Source organism: Hyperolius riggenbachi, chromosome 4 (genome assembly GCF_040937935.1).
Source record: "Hyperolius riggenbachi isolate aHypRig1 chromosome 4, aHypRig1.pri, whole genome shotgun sequence".
Taxonomy (NCBI): Eukaryota; Metazoa; Chordata; class Amphibia; order Anura; family Hyperoliidae; genus Hyperolius; species Hyperolius riggenbachi.
Window position 1 is genome coordinate 479,809,089 of NC_090649.1, and position 12,995 is coordinate 479,822,083.

Sequence of the window (12,995 nt, forward strand, 5' to 3'; positions counted from 1 at the left end):
GCCTCTCTTCCTCATTCCCTACAGGCATGTATGGGGTCACCATAGCTGGAGGGACGGGGACACAGGAGGCAGCATCATGCTCTACACTCTGGACTTCTCCCCATGGCGCCTCTCTTCCTCATTCCCTGCAGGCATGTATGGGGTCACCATAGCTGGAGGGGCGGGGACACAGGAGGCAGCACCATGCTCTACACTCCGGACTTCTCCCCATGGCGCCTCTCTTCCTCATTCCCTGCAGGCATGTATGGAGTCACCATAGCTGGAGGGGCGGGGACACAGGGGGCAGCATCATGCTCTACACTCTGGACTTCTCCCCATGGCGCCTCTCTTCCTCATTCCCTGCAGGCATGTATGGAGTCACCATAGCTGGAGGGGCGGGGACACAGGTGGCAGCATCATGCTCTACACTCTGGACTCCTCCCCATGGCGCCTCTCTTCCTCATTCCCTGCAGGCATGTATGGAGTCACCATAGCTGGAGGGGCGGGGACACAGGAGGCAGCACCATGCTCTGCACCCCGGACTCCTCCCCATGGCGCCTCTCTTCCTCATTCCCTGCAGGCATGTATGGGGTCACCATAGCTGGAGGGGCGGGGACACAGGAGGCAGCACCATGCTCTACACTCCGGACTTCTCCCTATGGCGCCTCTCTTCCTCATTCCCTGCAGGAAGGTATGGGGTCACCATAGCTGGAGGGGCGGGTACACAGGAGGCAGCATCATGCTCTACACTCTGGACTTCTCCCCATGGCGCCTCTCTTGCTCATTCCCTGCAGGCATGTATGGGGTCTCCATAGCTGGAGGGGCGGGGACACAGGAGGCAGCACCATGCTCTACACTCCAGACTTCTCCCCATGGCGCCCTTTCTTCCTCATTCCCTGCAGGCATGTATGGGGTCACCATAGCTGGAGGGGCGGGGACACAGGAGGCAGCATCATGCTCTACACTCTGGACTTCTCCCCACTGCGCCTCTCTTCCTCATTCCCTACAGGCATGTATGGGGTCACCATAGCTGGAGGGGCGGGGACACAGGAGGCAGCACCATGCTCTACACTCCGAACTTCTCCCACAGCGCCTCTCTTACTCATTCCCTGCAGGCATGTATGGGGTCACCATAGCTGGAGGGGCGGGGACACAGGAGGCAGCACCATGCTCTACAATCTGGACTTCTCCCCATGGCGCCTCTCTTCCTCATTCCCTGCAGGCATGTATGGGGTCACTATTGCTGGAGGGGCGGGGACACAGGAGGCAGCATCATGCTCTACACTCCAGACTTCTCCCCATGGCGCCTCTCTTCCTCATTCCCTGCAGGAAGGTATGGGGTCACCATACCTGGAGGGGTGGGGACACAGGAGGCAGCACCATGCTCTACACTGTGGACTTCTCCCCATGGCGCCTCTCTTCCTCATTCCCTGCAGTCATGTATGGAGTCACCATAGCTGGAGGGGCGGGGACACAGGAGGCAGCACCATGCTCTACACTCCGGACTTCTCCCCATGGTGCCTCTCTTCCTCATTCCCTGCAGGCATGTATGGGGTCACCATTGCTGGAGGGGCAGGGACACAGAAGGCAGCACCATGCTCTACACTCCGGACTTCTCCCCATGGCGCCTCTCTTCCTCATTCCCTGCAGGCATGTATGGAGTCACCACAGCTGGAGGGGCGGGGACACAGCAGGCAGCACCATGCTCTACACTCCGGACTTCTCCCCATGGCGCCTCTCTTCCTCATTCCCTGCAGGCATGTATGGGGGTCACCATAGCTGGAGGGGCGGGGACACAGGAGGCAGCACTGTGCTCTACACTCTGGACTTATCCCCATGGCGCCTCTCTTCCTCGTTTCCTGCAGGCATGTATGGGGTCACCATAGCTGGAGGGGCGGGGACACAAGAGAATGCACCATGCTCTACACTCCGGACTTCTCCCCATGGCGCCTCTCTTCCTCATTACCTGCAGGCATGTATGGAGTCACCATAGCTGGAGGGGCGGGGACACAGGAGGCAGCACCATGCTCTACACTCCGGACTTCTCCCCATGGCGCCTCTCTTCCTCATTCCCTGCAGGCATGTATGGGGTCACCATAGCTGGAGGGGCGGGGACACAGGAGAAAGCACCATGCTCTACACTCCGGACTTCTCCCCATGGCGCCTCTCTTCCTCATTCCCTGCAGGCATGTATGGGGTCCCGATCTCCATAGCTGGAGGGGAGGGTACACACCTTGGGGGCTCCCACAGGCTCCAAGCCCCCCCTCCCCCCTCGCCTCTATGGAATCGCCGGCCCTGCCCCCAGCACCACCAATCATGTGCACACTCCCTCCCAGCACCCCCATTTATGTGCCCTCTCCCTCCCAGCACCCACAATCATGTGCTTACTCCCTCCGCAGCCCCCTAACACTCCCAATCATGTATTCAATTGCTCCCCAGGTACCTCTAGCTATCTCATACTGGGTGTCTCTCAGGCTACCAAATGGGAGGGGGACACTACCCCATACTGGTTGAAACATCTGGCTACCACACCGTCATGGTATGGGTTGGGGGAGCAAAAATGGTCCTGAGAGCTATTTTTCCTAGAAACTGCACTGGTTGACGGCTCCCCCCTGCTGCCACTCAAATTCCCATTCTCGGTGGCGCAGGGCTGAGCGGATCAAGTAGCCGCAAAAAACGCCGCTCCCGTGGGCCACAACTTTCTTGACCTCTGGGTCACAATGCTGCACTGGGAGACTGTGTGTCTCTCATAGCGTGTAGGGAGGCGGGGGAATGGCAGGAGGCGTGGCCAGAGAGAGCTGCCCAATGGTAGCTCAGGAAACCCTGCAGGAACACCCCTGGCGGGTGTTTTGAACAAGGAATTCCTCTCCCTTGTGTTTGCCTCTGACTTAGTGACAAATCTTGTCCATAATGTCGGGGGGCTATAGCGTGGTAGTGGTGGGGGGCAGAGAGTGGTGGTTGGGGGACACAGAGCCATGTCATTACGGAGACAACATGCCTCTGTGTACCATCTGCCCCCCGAAGATCCACCTCGGGATCTCTTTAAGGGACTTGGAGTCAATCCCTCAAATGGTAGTTCGGGACTAAGTGCTCTGCAAACAACTAGCTAGCCTACAGGTTAGCAATGCTTTCTATTGCTTTGGAGGTGGAAGAAGGGAAGTGGATGATGCACAATGATCCTTACAGGCCACATTTAGTGAAGGTGTGAATCTAGACTGAATTCAAGAGTATTACGATAAACACCAAGTGAAAATGGGCATTACCTGTCCACGTTGTCTGATTTGTCCATACAAAGGCCTTGCACTGGGAATGACCTTCACAAATGTCTATTGCTTCGTTTAGGTCAAACACAGACAGGAGGCATCCATCGTGATGGTAGGATGGCCAGCACCTGTAATCTTCATCTAGTACAGAAGCATCTTCTACGGGGGTGTACTCTGCAAGAGATAAAGTCACAGAGCTGAAACATTTCCTTAAAGAGAATCTGTATTGTTAAAATCGCATAAAAGTAAACATACCAGTGCGTTAGGGGACATCTCCTATTACCCTCAGTCACAATTTTGCCGCTCCCCGCCGCATTAAAAGTGGTTAAAAACAGTTTTAAAAAGTTTGTTTATAAACAAACAAAATGGCCACCAAAACAGGAAGTAGGTTGATGTACAGTATGTCCACACATAGAAAATACATCCATACACAAGCAGGCTGTATACACCCTTCCTTTTTAATCTCAAGAGATCATTTGAGTGAAGCTGCCATAATCTAAATAATACACAGGCAGTGTGCAGAGAGGGGCCTGCATCACAGAACCACAACACTGAAGAACTTGGCAGCCTTCCAGACACAGCCTGACAAGTCTGACAAGAGAGAGATAAGTTGATTTATTACAGAGATGGTGATAGTAGAACGTGCTGCAGTAAGCCAGAACACATTAGAATAGCTTTTGGAACTTGTAGGATGATAAAAAACAGGGTGCAATTTTTGTTACGGAGTCTCTTTAACCGAAACTGAATATGGAGGCTGCAGGGGATGACTTCCGTGTTTATAAATACCACAGTCAAGGCAGAGGTGGTGATGTTAGAACTACTTCAGCTGTGCAGACCAACCTCAGAATATTTTTAGGAGAGCCCCCTTCAGCCTGATCGTACCCTCGGCGCCTCATGGGTCCTCCGTAAAAGGTCCTAGTAACTTCGGGAGTCAGGCTTGCTGCGCATGCATTGCCCACCATGCGCACGTCCCACCTTGTTGCCGTCCCTGGGAGCGTTCTGAGCAGAACTCTCCTGGCCATGGGAGCATGGTGGGGGAGCATGCACGGCCGCACTGTGGATGCGCCGACTGGCCCCGACTGTCTGAAGTTACCGGGAGCCCTTACGGAGGACCCAGGAGGTGGAGGATGGCGCTTCAAGCCAAAGGGGGTTGGAGGAAGCCCCAAGTATGTATGATTTTTTTTTCATTTAATCTCAGGTACACTTTAAAGAGGAACATAAGCCTGAACAAACATACCATCATTAAGTTACATTAGTTATGTTAATTAAAATAGATAGGTAATATAATCTCTTACCCACCCTGTTTTAAAAGAACAGGCAAATGTTTGTGATTTCATGAGGGCAGCAATCTTTTGGGGTGACAGGAAGCATGAGACACAGTCCCAACTGTCCTGTGTCCTGATCACCCCTCCCAGCTGGGCAACGAGAACAACATCGGAAATCCCATCATGCTTTGCGCAACATCAGGGGAAAAATGCCCGGGCAGATTTCTTTGATGGGGCGGAGCTTAGCTTCTGTGCAGCTAAAAATGAGGCTTGGGTAAGAAAAACAAAGTTCTGATGCTGTGAAACTCCTAAAGAAACACCAAGCCTTTTCAGTGCTGCTGAGTAGATTTTTAGTCTGGAGGTTCACTTTAAGGTTAGGCATCAAGAAAAGGGGTATTTGGCGGGAAGGGTTTCTTGTTTTTTGTGGAGCTAACAGAATCCGTCGACACGCCCGGCTTGTCTCTATTCTGGAAAACAGTCTGCTTTTAGGGGTAGTGCGAGCCTAGCCTTCAGATGAACTGAATCAATCCTGCCTTACCTCTGCGCCATAGCTAAGGGATCGATTTGGAATGGATCCAGTATATTTAACGGTAAACGTTACGCGATTGCTTCAAATCCTACCTATCCTCTACCTTACGGCTGATGCAAAATGACAGCTGAGCATTAGGGGTGCTTCCAGATAATCTGTTCATTATGCGAAGTGTGGTTAATTTGCAATCGCTTAATAAATTTGTACAGGAACTGAACACGCGATAAAACAATTGCTTTACATTAAACAGGGTCTCCCCTGAGTAATCCCTGAGCAACTGTGAGAGAAAGCAGGCAGGAAGTTATGCAATGATCTGTGCTGAGGTTGAGATGGGGTTTACAGTACGAATCGGTCAGACACGAGCCAAAGACTCAGCGTGAGCAGAGAAAGCTGAGACACTTTCCAAAGAATGCATCTTTTTTTTTTTTTTTTTTTTTAAAGGTGTAGAAATAAGATTCCATAACTTGCATAGTTCTGAAGGAACACAAAAAAAAAAATAGGTTAAAGTTTGCAAACATTTTCTGAAGTTTTTCTCCCTCTGCTTCTCTCATGTTGTGATTAAAGCGGAACGTTCTCTCTGCTTTAAAAGAACAGCATAATAACCTTTAAAAAAAAGAAACCCTGCAATATGCCGATGATACCCAAATCTATCTCCACACCCCCAATCTCTCCCCCTCCACTATGGACAAGGTCTCCTCCTGCCTATCATCCATCTCCTCCTGGATGTCAGCTAGGTTCCTGAAGCTTAACCTGGATAAAACTGAACTCATAATTTTCCCGCCCCGCTCTGCACCACCCCTCCCAGATATTCACATCACTATCAACAGCACTACCATCCGCCCTACCTCCCAGGCCCGCTGCCTGGGAGTCACCCTACACTCTGCCCTCTCCTTCAGCCAACACATCCAAAATGTTACCAGAACCTGCAACTTCCACCTTCGAAACATCCGCCCTTTTCTGACCCCAGACACTACCAAGCTTCTCATCCATGCCCTCATCATCTCCCGCCTTGACTACTGCAATGCCGTACTATCTGGCCTCCCCTTAAAACGCATTGCACCCCTTTAATCAGTCATGAATGCAGCAGCTAGACTCATCAGACTTTCCCACTACTATGCTTCCACGTCTCCCCTCTGCGAAGCCCTACACTGGCTTACTATCAGCTTCAGGATCAGTTTTAAGGTTTTGTGCCTTACCTACAAATCTGTGCACAAGACCAGCCCAACCTACATTTCTGAGCTCGTCAACAGATATATACCTGCCCGTCCCCTCCGGTCCTCCAATGATCTCCGCCTGACCTCCCCACGCATTTCTCATTCCCATGCATGCTTACAAGACTTCTCAAGAGCTGCCCCCACCCTATGGAACTCTCTTCCACTCCCCCTCAGACTCGCTCCTTCCTTCAACACCTTCAAGCAAGCCCTCAAAACACACTTCTTTAAAATAGCCTACCCCACATCTACCACACTCTAACTCTCTGTCAATCACCCTTTCCACAGTCACACCCATTCCTTATGAAAAGATATCACACCGTATGAAAAGATATTACACCTGATCAAAGATATCACACCTGAGGAAGGGGATTTCCCCGAAACATGTCGTGTTTGCTACTAATTTGATAAACGCAAGATTATACGCCATTTGAGTGCCTCCTTCATCCAATATAGTATATTTCCATTTGTGAAGTGGTGACTCACAGAGGGATTGTGCACCGGCAAACCAGGTGTCATACCTGGTGTAGGAGCTCAGCTCAGCAACCCCCTTGCTGTCGTCTATCACACCTTATCAAAGTTAACACACTTTATCAGAGTAGCATAGCGAGTGCAACGAACCCGCATCGGCTCAGGGCAGGACGAGTGCCATTGCCAATTAGCAGGCATAAGTTTGTAGCGCTCGCTATGCTACTTTGATAAGGCGTGTTAACTTTGATAAGGTGTGATATCTTTTCATAAGATGTGATATTTGATAAGGTGTGATATTTGATAAGGTGTGATATTTTTGATAAGGTGTGATATCTTTTCATAAGATGTGATATTTGATAAGGTGTGATATTTGATAAGGTGTGATATTTTTGATAAGGTGTGATATCTTTTCATAAGATGTGATATTTGATAAGGCGTGATATTTGAGTTATCACGGTTTAGTGAATCCAGCCCATATTGTTAACATCCTGTGTTGACCTATGAGCTCTCTGCCGTGGCAGTCAGCTGACACAGCTAAGGGATCAAATTACAACTTGTGCTTAGTCACAGATAAGGGAGAATTAGACAGGCTAAACCCCCCAAATACATACAGGGTGATTTTTGTTCTGCTTTTCTTCTGTCCTGTGCAAGAGTTCAGGTCCACTTTAAAGTGGAAATGTCATCAAAATAACATAATGAATAGAACTGCTTATTTTTTTATACAATATTCATGTAGTACGAGTTATTTAATCAGTGTTTGCACATTTTAAAATCTTTCCTCTACTTGATTTACATTCTGACATTTATGACATGGTGGTGACATCTTTAGTTCTGTCAGGTGATCTGTACGGAATGTTCATTACTGTGTTACCTCTATGCACAGAGGGAGATATTGCTTTCTTGGCAGCTGGAAAAAAGCCGCTATTTCCCACAATGCAACGAGGTTCACAGACGGAGCAACAGTTAAGTTTGGGGGGCCACATCTTGGGGCCCCCTACAGGCTCTGGGGCATTTGCCCCCTTTGCCTCTATGGTAGCGCCGGCCCTGCTCAGTGGTGAACTAGTTAAGCTATCAGACGGGACATTTCCATCTGTGCTTGCAGTTAAACTGTAAAAGTAGTTATCTATAGAAAAAGCAACATATTTCTCTGCACAGGGATTGATTTTCTTTTTTTCTTTCCTGAAGGTTTCCATGTTTGCGGATCAGTCCTGTCTGTGCCTTTGTAACCCGCAGGCAGAAAGTCGCCGGCCAATGACCGCATCTTTGCTGGGAGGCCTACTAATTCCTCAGACACGCATAATAAGTTAACACATGCTGTAAATTAGGCAAACTGCTGACATTTGCACAAGATATCGCAGTGCCTGATAAAAGCAGCCCCTGGGCAACAAAACGCTGTACTTTGTTTTAACTAGTCGATAAGCGTGTTCCTTATAACACGTGATGAGAAGGATGAAAAGATGAAGGCATCAGACAGTGTCCAAGTGGAGCTATCAAAGTCCTCTGAGCCCTGTTCTTATTGTAGAAACCTACTTAAAGAGGAACTCCAGCCTAAACAAACATACTGTCATTAGTTATGTTAATTAAAATAGATAGGTAATATAATCTATTACCCATCCTGTTTTAAAAGAACAGGCAAATGTTTGATTTCCTGATGGCAGACATCTTTTTGGTTGAAAGGAGGTGACAGGGAGCATGAGACACAGTTCCAACTGTCCTGTGTCCTGAGCACCTCTCCCAGTTGCTAGGCAACGTGAATAACAACATAGCAAATCCCATCATGCTCTGCACAGCATCAGGGAAAAAAAGCCCGGGCTTTTTTTTCTTTGATGGGTGGAACTTAGCTAAAAATGCAGCTAAAAATGATGCTTTGGTAAGAAAAACAAAGTTCTGATGCTGTGAAACTGTTAAAGAAACACCAAGCCTTTTCAGTGCTGCTGAGTAGATTTTTAGTCCGGAGGTTCACTTTAAAGTGGACCTGAACTCTTGCACAGGACAGAAGAAAAACAGAGAAATGCACCCTGTATGTATTTAGAGAGTTTAGCCTGACTAATTCCCCCTCATCTTTGACTAAGCACAAGTTGTAATTTGACCCCTCATCTGTGTCAGCTGCCAGCCATGGCCGAGAGCTAATTGAATAACACAGGATGTTAATAATAGGCCTGCTTCCATGAAAGCAGGAAGTAGACACACTGCAGATGTATTGCAGGATTTGTATCAGCTGTAACAAAGAAATGTTTTTTCTTTAAAGGTTATTATGCTGCTGCTTATCGTTTAGAGCAGAGAGGAAGTTCTGAGTTCAGGTCTGCTTTAACTTCTGACTTAATGGGACCCAGAACAGCAGAACTGCAGCATTTTAAGTAGACAAATATGAAAGGAATAGATTTAGAGAGAAGCTGTAGTGAAAATGACATAATGAATACAATTTTTTATTGTTCACAATATTTATTTATAGATTATGTAGTCGGTGTTTCCCCATTGTAAAATCTTTCCTCTCCCTGATTTACATTCTGACATTTATCACTGGTGGTGACATCTTTAGTGCTGCCAGGTGATCTGTACAGAATGTGCGTTACTGAGAGCTCTATGCACAGAGGGAGATACTGCTTGCTTGGCAGTTGGAAGAAGCTGTTATTTCCCACAATGCAAGGACCATGGTCATGACATCACGTTGTGGGAGGGGTTTCACCACAATATCAGCCATACAGACCCCCTGATGATCTATTAGAGAAAAGGTAAAGATTTCTGGTGGGAAAAGTGGGTATCTGCTACTGATTGGGAAGAAGTTCAATCCTTGGTTGAAGTTGCTCTTTAACTGCTTGCTGACCGTGTCACTCCGATGGGCGTGGCCACAGCGGCAGCCACAGGACCGCCTGACGCCGATCGGCGTAAAGTCCTAGGGCAGCAGTTTGCAGGAGATCACACGCATCTCCTGCTTGGTGGGCGGAGCGGAGCTCCGCCTTCAGTCTCCGAGCGGCGACTGTTACACGGCGAAATCGCAGTGTATTTACATGTACAGCGCTACGAACAGCAGCAGAGCTGCACTGGGGACAGCGGTGTGACACGGCTGTCCGCCTGGGGGACAAGAGAGCGATCGGCTCTCATAGGCAGAAGCCGTGATTGGCTGGCTGAGGGGAGGGAGTGGTTGTAAAAAAAATAAAAATAATAATAAATATTAAAAACAAAACAAATAAATATTTATTAAAAAATAAAATAAACACAGAGGGGGGCGATCAGACCCCACCAACAGAGAGCTCTGTTGGTGGGGGGAAAAGGGGGTGGGGAAATCACTTGTGTGCTGTGTTGTGCGGCCCTGCAGCTTGGCCTTAAAGCTGCAGTGGCCAATTACTGTAAGTAGAAAATAGCCTAGTCACTAGGGGGGTTTAACACCGCGGTCCTCAAGAGGTTATCTCCTGACTTAGGCCAGAAACCCACTAGGAGCGATTTCTAAGAGCTAGTTATTTGAAAAAGCTCTTGCTAATGCAATGCTATGGGGGATTTTGATAAAATCACATCGCTCAAGTGGGATCACACCCATAGCATTACATTAGCAAGAGTTTTCAAATCACAAAGCGCTCAGAAAATCGCTCCTAGTGGGTTTCTGGCCTTAATAGGACCCAGAATGCATAGCAGAACTGTAGTATTTAAATAGAAAAATATGAAAGAGATAGATTTATTGTAGTTAATACAACCAATGTGTGCTGTAAACTCTCAGGTAGATTAGAAGGATGATTTTAGTAGATATGAGTTAAGTTTCATAAACTGCTAGAACTTGGCGTTTTCTAAAATTATTTTAAAAAAAATGGGTCAGCTAATGTGATTTTTGTCGTATCTTTATTACTTACAGTACATGTACAAAGGAGAATCCTTCATCTGTACTACAATTTACCAATCAACCAATTACTGGTCTGAGCCATGCTTATACTAGAGGGGGAAAGCGCTTTATTTATTGTATTTATAAAGCGCCAACATATTACGCAGCGCTGGACATTAGTTTAGGTTACAGACAATATTTAGGGGTGACATACAGCAATATGACAACACAGGAATACAAGAAAACCAGATCACGCAGCACAGTACAAGGTAATGCTTAGTCACTGGATGGAGCATGGAGATTAGCAAAGTCGAGTTTACTCAAATGCATAGCATGGGTGTATGGTAATGGAGGTGCATGAACAGGTAGGACACAAAAGGAGGAGGACCCTGCCCAAAGGCTTACACTCTAGAGGGACAGGTAAGGACATGAAAGGTAGGGGACCAGAGTTCAGCTGTGAGTTTAGAGCACTTGTGAGGGGTAATAGGCCAGAGTGAAAAGGTGAGTTTTGAGGGCCTTCTTGAAGATGTTGAAGGAGGGGGCTGCCCTTATAGGTGGAGGTAGGGAGTTCCATAGTGTTGGAGCAGCTCTTGAGAAGCCCTGGAGGCGTGCATGGGACTGGGTGATGCGGGGGGCAGTCAGGCGAAGTTCATTGGAAGAGCGGAGTGAGCGGCTAGGTGTGTACCTCTGAGTAAGATCGGAAATGTGGGTTGGACAGGTTTTGTGGACAGATTTGTAGGTCAGACACAGTATCTTGAATCTGATTCTGGACTGGATAGGAAGCCAGTGGAGGGATTCACAGAGGGGAGCCGCCCTGGTGGAGTGATGGGAGCAGTGGATAATTCTGGCTGACGCATTCATGATGGACTGCAGTGGGGCAATTCGGGTCAAAGGCAGGGCCAGATTAGTACTCTTTACCGCCCAAGGCCACTGTCACCAGCCGCCCCCCTTCAGTATAGGTAGCAAGTTGACCCTATCCCCCCCCCCCCCAGTATAGGTAGCCAGATGACTCCTTTAATCCTTCCCCAACCCCCCCCCCCCCTTTCAGTATAGGTAGCCAGCTCGCCTTCACACCGCAGCAGCCATCAGTGTCACTCATTTCTCCGCTCGTCTCCAGTGCAGAAGCTTCCTCTTCCTTTCCGTCTCTAATGCTGCCCAAGTCCATAGCCACCGGCCATAATGTAAACGTGCACAGAGGGCAAGATGGCTGCTGCACAGGCGGCTAGCAGCAGAGTACCGCGGTCAGGCACTAGCCTGATCTCCCTGCATGGTAGCATTTTCAAGCTTTCAAATGCTGCATCAGTTTAGTCTGCTGCTTTGGTGCCCTTGTTGCTGTGGTGCCCTAGGCCTAAATCCGGCCCTGGTCATAGGGAGATCAGACAGAAGGGCATTGCAGTAGTCAAATGTTTACAAATGTTATTCGTTGTTGGTGTTGTTGTACTGTAAGTGACAGCAGGCCAGCAGCATAGGAGAAAAGTAATTTATAGCTTATTATACTAGGAATAAACATACTTCTTATTTGTATGTGTTTACATCTATTTAAATTTTTCCACAATAGTGGTCCTTTAAAGTGTACTTGAGGTGACAAGTAACACATGAGATAAACATGTGTATGTACAGTGCAAAACATATCAATAACCAGGCTGCTTTGCTCTTTTTATTACTTCCTGAAAGAGTTAATTTTCAGGCATGCAAGTGTCAGCTTCTGCCTTGCTGTACCTTGTCGGGAATATAGTACACCTCACTGATAAGCAAATTACAGCCATAAGAGTTTCGGAGGGCAGGGGAGAGATAGAAAAAGAAAAGGCCACTAGTTCATGTATTTAATGCTGGGAATACACAATGAGATTGTTCAGCAGATTTACTGTCTGATCGATTTTCCGATCGTTTTTTCGGATAGATTTCCATTCACTTCTATGAGAAATCGATCAGAAAAACAAGCGAAAATTATCGGAAAAAGTGTCGGAAATTATCTATCGAACCATCTATCTGCCAAAAAATCTAATGGGGTATTCCCAGCATTACTCTGGGACTCTGAATAGGCTGGCATTGAGCAGAGACAATAAAACATTCAATCTACTTTATAAATGTTTAAATATAAAATAAAGCCATGGGATATCCTAAAAAGTCATTTTTAGGAGTAGGAGGACAGATCCAATTGTTTATCTCATCGGTTTATTTTCACATCGGGTTCACTTTAAAGCACCACTCCAGCAAAAAAATTAAGCAGTTAAAATCTGACAGAACTGACATTTATTGGACCAGTTCATCTCCTCATGGGGCATTCACAGGGTTTTCTTTGTTTTCAACAGCATTTCCTGAACAGCAGTTGCAAAATCTAGCGGACAAAATAGTGTGCAAGCAAGAAGGGAGGCTGGCTGGTATCTTACGATTTTGGAAATTAAACTGCTGTTCAGGAAATGCTGATGAAAACAAAGGAAACCCTGAGAATCCCTCATCAGGAGA

General features: G+C 47.6%; 1 protein-coding gene across 2 annotated transcripts in view; it reads right to left on the reverse strand.

Annotated features, from left to right (window-relative positions):
- Positions 1 to 12,995, reverse strand: part of PKDCC (protein kinase domain containing, cytoplasmic) — a 155,343-nt gene that overhangs the window by 11,814 nt on the left and 130,534 nt on the right. For both annotated transcript variants that reach the window (XM_068232967.1, XM_068232965.1), the window contains exon 6: positions 3,243 to 3,416. In XM_068232967.1, the coding sequence (XP_068089068.1) occupies positions 3,243 to 3,416 (174 nt within the window). The remainder of the gene's footprint in view (positions 1 to 3,242; positions 3,417 to 12,995) is intronic.